Source organism: Leptinotarsa decemlineata, unplaced genomic scaffold (assembly GCF_025532065.1).
Source record: "Leptinotarsa decemlineata unplaced genomic scaffold, Ldec_3_MD MMD2_tig00026354_RagTag_RagTag, whole genome shotgun sequence".
In the NCBI taxonomy this organism is placed as follows: domain Eukaryota; kingdom Metazoa; phylum Arthropoda; class Insecta; order Coleoptera; family Chrysomelidae; genus Leptinotarsa; species Leptinotarsa decemlineata.
The window spans coordinates 2,649,539-2,657,583 of record NW_027412702.1 but is presented as its reverse complement, the minus strand read 5'-3'; the positions used below and the strand labels follow the sequence as shown (position 1 = coordinate 2,657,583).

The 8,045-nt window shown below is 37.1% G+C and overlaps 1 protein-coding gene across 1 annotated transcript in view; it reads left to right on the top strand.

Annotated features, from left to right (window-relative positions):
- The first annotated feature begins 4,987 nt into the window (after positions 1-4,987).
- The window catches only part of LOC111517960 (protein 5NUC), a 47,528-nt gene continuing 44,470 nt past the window's right edge, over positions 4,988-8,045 (top strand). Inside the window, exon 1 of the mRNA XM_074184285.1 lies at positions 4,988-5,448. Within this exon, the coding sequence (XP_074040386.1) occupies positions 5,101-5,448 (348 nt within the window). The 5' untranslated portion in view covers positions 4,988-5,100. The remainder of the gene's footprint in view (positions 5,449-8,045) is intronic.

Below are 8,045 nucleotides of genomic sequence, written 5' to 3'. Positions count from 1 at the left end.
AAAATTGAAAAAAACCTATGTTTTGGAAAATTTCAACAATTTGTATCTCGGAAACGAATTATTTTTCAATAAACATTTTATAGAAAAAAGTTGTTTATTTTGACAAGATCCACCATATACTTAGTTTTTGTAATGTTCTCAGCAACTTCACTTAGCGCCATAGTAGCTAAGTAATAAGCATCGATATAGAAAATAGTAAATATCTCGAAAACGGTTACCTTCAGCGTTGTTGAGAAAGTGTTCCTTTTTTACTTGAGAAATAGAAGGTGTGGGAATTGTGTTTTTTCTTGAAAATTATCAAAATTTTACTATCAAAGAAGTTAGGGCAATTTGAAAAAAATAATGATAACGTAAGCAGCGCTCTCTAGATGAAAATTGATACAAAATTATTATTTCCCTCGTCAAAAATCCCGGGTACCAAATTCCGTGCAAATAACTAATTTTTTGCAAAAGTTATTTTTAAAAAACGAACAAAAAATTTCAATTTCAACAGTTTGTATCTCCGAAACGAAGCATTTACGGACACAAGTTCAAATAGACTTTTTTTAATTTTCTCAGGAATACGTCACTTGAATATTTTACTGTACTCAGAATGTGTACAGAGAAATAGGTACTAAAGAAATTTGTCCTGTATCAAATTTGAGAAATAAGAATCGTTGAAAATAAACCAATAACTTTTCATATTAGGTATCCCTCTTCCCATTTGAAATTTGAGGGACTCGCCTCACATAGAAAGTAAAAACATACACAAATTACTTTTCCCTCAAAATTAAATTTGAGAAGTAATAGATTCTATATTGTTTTCATTAGCATACGCTGTGAATTGCGGCCCCTCAAACTCAGGATACTGGCATTTTCTCTGGCATTACTATTTGTGCTTAGGTGATTTTGTTAAAAAGCGAACTAAAATCTTGAGAATCGAAAATATTGTTTGAGCTGCTTGAGACGTTTATTGTTTTAAGTAACGTCTCGATATCCATCACGAGCAATTTAATCTTCATTGTTGATGATATACATCATTTGGATGATAAAATTATATCCCAAACATAACACATCTACCAGGTTATCTAAATAACTCACACACAATGATTTTTGCTTGTAGTATAGTTTATAGAGTGCTTGAAACGGGTCTGGGCCTTGAACATGGTGCTACATTAAAATGTAGATTGTCAGCATTATATGAATGATGAATGTTCAGAAAATAATATTCTGTCAAATCTGCAGGAAAATATCTTGTTATGGAAGTCAATAGTGGAGTCACCCGATTCAAGTTCGTTAGTTTTTTGTAGGGTCACATGATGAAAATAATTATTAAAACTCAACTATAATATCTCCCATTTAACGAAGTATTGTTGAATGTCGTAATATCTGTTTAAAATCTGTTTAAAATCTGTTTTTCCGTTAACCAGCTGTCGCACCCCTACGAACGACAACCCTCAGAAGTCGAAACTTGTGCGAGCCAAGGATTAACGAGGTCTTACCTTTTAACGTGTGATTCCTAACACGGGTTGTCGGTAGCAAGTGAAGATCGATCGTTCAGACTAGGGCTTGAACCACCGACCAGCACGGCAGTCAATTCGAGTGAGTGAACAAAGCACCCACACCGAACCGCTTGGCTACCGACTGACCTGAAATGATTTGGCGAGAACAACCCCAAATCGTTATAAACAAAACTTCTATCATTATTACAATTACAAGTTTTCATTTTTTACCTGCTATGTATGCAGTGCCGTCTTGAGCATTTCCGCGCCGGGGTGCGGGTGATCATCCCGCGCCTCAATATATTAGTTGATAAACATTTTATAAATCGATTTGTACTTTTATTATTAGTAGGTCAGTAAAAATCAAACTCAACTTTTCGGGCTTTCGGGCAAATATTTTAATTATGTCATTTATTTCGAAATCAATTTTTATTCTAAACTTATAATAGGCAAGCTCGTCATGTCATGTTTGACCTTAAATAATGTTCTGATAATTTTAATTTTGAAAAGGACCGTTCGCCTTCAGCTACTGTAAGAGGAGGTGTTAAATATACACATACGTACATAAAGATGTTGAAACATTAGTAAAAACAAAGATTCAATTACAGGAATACATGTAACTTAAAATATCGAATGTATTTCCATCAGCATTTAGGAAAAATATCGGCAACAATTCTAATTCATTGAATAAATCTTCCCTATCAATGTCTGATCTACTTTTGAATGTTAACTTTTCTTGTAAGTTGAGACATTGTGATTATTTTGTCCCATCTCTAGTATCGTCCAGGTTCCCAAGTTTTTCAAAAATGAGAAAACGTGATTGTGCTCCATTAGCAATTCAAATCGCTCATTCAATTTCGAGATAGCTAAGTCAAGTCAAGATTAAATTATGTAAAATGTATTAAGGATTGAAGTAGGTTAATAAGTACATGAAAAATGTTATATTGAAATATCTCATACACTTGCAATTTTGCACTTCGCTCAGTAGAAGTTTTCAATGTCAACAGGGTGGCTGTCGAAGCGGCAATGAACTGGCAAAACTAGGATTATTCGAAAAAAAAATTGATTTCATATTTAAATTTTAAAAAACATAACACAATCAAACTTTGGCTTCAATTCAATTTCTATAGATCGTCAATGAATATCAATCAGTGACCGACACCCACTACGAAGGCACCGCACCCGGTGGGAAAGTCAAACGAATTTACTCGTAGTAATTTAGGAGCCCTTTCGCTCCAAGTACATGCGACTACGGCTTTGTCAAAGGAAGCTCTTCGCGTAGTAATTTAGAAGCCAATTCGCTTCAAGTACGGGCGACTACGGCTATGTCAAATAAAGCTCTTTGCGTAATAATTTGGGAGCCATTTCGCTTCAAGTAACGGGCGGTTACGGCAATGTCAAAGAAAGCTCTTCGCGTAGTTATTTAGGAGCCATTTCGCTTCAAATACGGGCGGCTACGGCTATGTCAAAGAAAGCTCTTCGCGTAGTAATTCAGAGAGCCATTTCGCTGTAAGTACGGACGACTATGTCAAAGAAAGCTCTTCGCATAGTAATTTCGAAGCTATTTCGTTTCAAGAACGGGCGGCTACGGCTATATCAAAGAAAGCTATTCGCTCAGTAATTGAGGAGCCATTTCGCTTCAAGTATGAGCGGCTACGGCTTTGTCAAAGAACGCTCTTAACTTCCACATAGTGGGCGGTATGACACGTGCCAAAGGCGGCAAGTACGTATCATGAGGTGATAAGCCGTACAAGACTGGTACACATTTTCATTTTATACATGCAATGAGAATGAATAAAATTGCCAATTTCCAGTTCCCATCGCCGCGACCCCTGCACCCCTTCCCGTTGGTTGGGCTACCTATCGTGCACGTCCTCAGGTGGCGGATAGGGGAACGGCTAGGGGACTGGAGGCCCTTTCCGGGAAGCCAATATGGCCACCGTGGACCAGCCTACCCAAGCTAAGATGTAAGAAATAGTGCCGACAGCTGAATGGCCGCAGGGTAATATGCGGTCATGAACGATCCACTTGGGTAACTGGGCGAAACCTCATTGGAATCAGCCTACCTCTAGTAACGCGGGGCTCTACCAACTCTTCCCTTGCTACTTTTGGAAACACACATGAATGAAACAACACAAAAACAGAAACAACGAAAATCAATCTCGAGGCTGGACACAAGTGCTCGCCTCAAACTAAGGCGGTGGCTGGGAATGAACAGAAATGTCCACCTAAATCTACCGCTTGGAATGGGGCTCCAATAGCAAGGGTACTTCATGCGGCGGGCGCCAAGAGCTCCGTCTTGAATAAAGGCAAGGAACCGGCTGCCCCTGCAGGAAAGGTCCCTCACTTGTGCTCCTCCGCGGAACCCCAAGAAGGTTGAAGAAGCCACACAACGACAGTAATATCGCTGCACCTTCCAAAACTTTCGCGGAGGCCACCATGAGCCACCTCAAGGTTGCCAAAGAGAGTGTGTGTTCGGCGAGTCTTGGCCTACACCTGCCAATATGAAGGAGATATCTCCTAGTGACCTATTCACTTTTCTGGAAAGGTCAGGATGGACGATGACCTCGGGAGGATGTACAATGGGTCACATGTGGCCTAAGTGCTGTGAGTCTACACTCACCCTCCCTACTCTACAGATACCAGCTGCACCCCTTGAACCCCAGGGTAAAGACGGCCCTATATGTATGTATGTATGTAACTCTGCAACTCGTAGGTAAGTGATCCATTCACAGCGGCACGTGAGGAAATATTTATTGTTATTCTAGTTTAGTTTTTCTTGCCGCTCCTCCTCGAGTTAGCACATTTCTCAACAAAATAATTCATCCTTACACAATTGATAAAAACGATTTGCACGATTCCAAGTACCTAAAAAGTATTACTTTATCATGAGTGTTTCATAGCCGATATCGAATAACATTAGTAGATACAACTCTAAATATAGCATAAGGGTATTTTTTACAATCGATTTAAGTACATCTTGACTACATTTCATTTTCTATAAACAGTTAAATTTCGATGTATAAAATTGATACGCTCAAATATAGATATGAATATTAGAAAAAATGAATGAAACAATTCCCTATCTTGTTACTATATTATTATAATTAGTGCTACTGGTGCAGCCAGTCTTGTGTGGTATTCATTTGCCGATCCAGTTAATTGCGGCTCTTCAAACTCATGGGTACGGCACTGATATTTGCTCTAATACTTCATTGATACGTGCTATTTGTGCTCTGGTGATTTTGCGAAAGAGCGGATGAAAATCTTGAGAATCGTAGATTTTTTGAGAACTATTCAGAGTATTCATTATATTGTGTAACGTCTTGAAATTTTTCATGAGCAATTTAATCTTTGTGATGACATATCATATTCAGATAATAAAATCGAATCCCTAACAAAACTCCGACTGGGTATTATAAACAAATCCCGAACACAAAACTCTTAACGACTTGAAGCTGATAAATGGGCCAATAAAATTTAATGAAGTTCCCGCGAATCTACAATGAATGATTTTTGCGTGTAGTTTAGTTTTGACTGCCATTCAAACTGGTCTGGTCGCTACACTCGGTGCTCCACGCCTTCCCAAACCATTTTCGTCGGTCTTCAGAATCAACCGATGTCGAATTTGTTCTTATTTGGGTTCGTTCTAGTGCCCTTATTGGGGGCTGCGCTTTGTGATTTCGATCTCCTCATTCTCCACAACAATGATATGCACTCTAGATTCGAAGAGACCGAACCCAATTCGGGGACGTGCAAACCGGAGAACAAGAACAGATCATGTGTTGGGGGGTTCGCCAGAGTGGTCCACGAAGTCCGCAGATATCGTAAACTGGCCCAGGAAAACAAAGGGCCTCCGGTGCTATTTTTGAATGCCGGAGACACGTACGTCGGTACTGTGTGGTACAATCTGTTTACTTGGAATATTTCCCAGCAGTCCATCAATATTCTTCAACCTGATGCGGTGGTGAGTTTTTATACGAATTCAAAATGTTTCAGACTTAATTGCAGATTATTTCAGAAAATTATTAGAGAACTGAACTGAAAACTACTCACTAAGATACAAAATACGTATTCATGATATTGTGTTGACAATATCATTTCGGGAAACTACAAAAAAAAATGAAAACAATAATCAAAATATGGAGAAAAGGATGATGGAATTTACAAAAAGCAGTTCTGAAAACTGCCTAAAAAGTGATACTTCTCTCTTGTTGGAGTTTTGTAAATTATTTCGTGAATATTTCACGAAGTGATATGGATTTTCATCAAGTATCTGCCAATTGCATCTGATATTTGATGAAAACGGTATAGATTATAGGTATTTACTTCATATGCAAACCAAAATTTTCACTTCAAACCACCTAATCTGGTTTCAGTGAAATGGCTCATCGTCAAATTCTGCTACAACTCTGTCCGAATTTTCACAGATAACATTTCCAAGTCGGTAGATATAGAAATGGAGACTAGTCGAATAGCCCACAGTATTTTCGAAAGTTTCATTCATTTAATGATTCAAATGATTTCATGGAATGGATTCTAAATTTTGGGGACCGGCTTTAGGGGAGGTTTCAGCAGTGGCCGCCCAGGTCGCCGGTACTTAGAGGGGCTGCAAGCCCCAATGTATGTCTAAAAACACTGAATATGATGACCAATGTTGGGTTCAATAGCAATCACGATGCTAAAGTATTTGAAGATTTCAGAGAGTAACTTAAAAACCTTCATTTGATAAAACTTTTGGAATAAAAGATGCTCCAAAATATTCTTCGAAAGCCATTTAAGGTTAACTTAGAAGAAGAAGAACTCGGGTAAAATTCAACAACAATTAAGTAGTAGGTAGTAGAGCGTTTATGGACATTCTACCTCCGAACACGTAACAAATACCATTTTACCAGTATAGTAAGAAGTGGGTCGAGCAGAGTTAACCGACTTGCGAACACGTAACAGCACACCTAGATAATGTCAAATGAGAGTTTGTCGAAACGTTGGTGAAATTAAAGATAATATCACATACACGGATAAAATATCCGAAAAACCAGTTCAGCATAGTCCCATATATATATATATATATATATATATATATATATATATATATATATATATATATATATATATATATATATATATATATATATATATATATTATATATATATATATATATATATATATATATATATATATATATATATATATATTACAATGTAGGTTTTCACGGATGGTAGAATATGATGTGTTGCTCGATAAGAACAAAACAAACCTCCTCTGCCCTCTTTCAACACCATCTACAAACAGGTCACAAGATTAATTTTAAGTCCACAAAACAGATAGCACAGGTGCAAAACCCAAGAATTCGACAGATCAGGGAAGCTATCGAAATCAAAAAGCAAGGCCTCATCAACAAAAGGGATGACTCACTAAACATCCCAAGGATTTGGAAAACAATAATTGAAAACAAACCCCAAAGACAACCACAAATTGATAATGAACCATCGCAGGTAGGAGAACTGCCAGAAGCCATTAACAACCCTCAGGTAGAAAAACAGGTAGGAGAACTGCCAAAAGCCATCAACAACCCTCAGGTGGAAAAATAGGTAACAAATCCATACAACTTATGCAAGCGAAACCATATAAAAACACCACAAGAAGAACCTAACATCAGTTACACCTCTCGAAGCGAAGCAGTAACTCGTTTGCCGAAAGCAGGAAACAACACATATGCACGGAGTCAACAACAGGAGCCAACCGCACATTTGTGGTTCCAACACTTTTGGAGTGTTGTGTCCACTAATTGTTTCATTTTTGATATATATTTATATATATATATATATATATATATATATATATATATATATATATATATATATATATATATATATATATATATATGTATATATATATATATATTTGATTGATGCAATTAATTTTCCTTTACTTTGAGTATTTCAATATTGAATTCTACAAAAAGGATTTGAAGGTTTATTTCTATTAATTATCTGCGAGCGCTTTCGACAGTTGGTAGTACTGTCATCTTCTGGCACTCCTCAAACTGCACTGTTCATCCTGTTGTCTGTCTCTTTATACGGTCAGAGCGTCTTAACTCAGGTATTTCAGGTACTTTAGGTAAATTTGCCTGTATTTGTTCTGCGTCAGGTACTCTTCTTCGTGTTTAATCTTCTCTAGGAATGTGTATGGTTTTGTTTAATATATTGAATGTGATATCTTGTTGTGTTTTGATTTGTACTTGTTCCTCGATAAGTGATTTATGACTGTTGAATTTATGGATGTTCAAGTTTTCCCAAATGTCCATGCGGTTTCCCTTGTTGATTTGTTTTATTAGTTTTATGTTCTCTGGTGGGGGGAAATTATGTTTGTTTTGTATGGCGTGTGTTGCAAGGTTTGATTTATATACTGTTGGATTTATGTTGATCTCCAACAACCTCACAGCAGTTAAAGCCGAAAAAAGTGACGCCACAGTTATTATTGAAAAACAGGAATTAAGTATAAAAGTGAACAAATATATAACAAAAAACGATTTTAGCACGATGAATCACGATCCAACCACA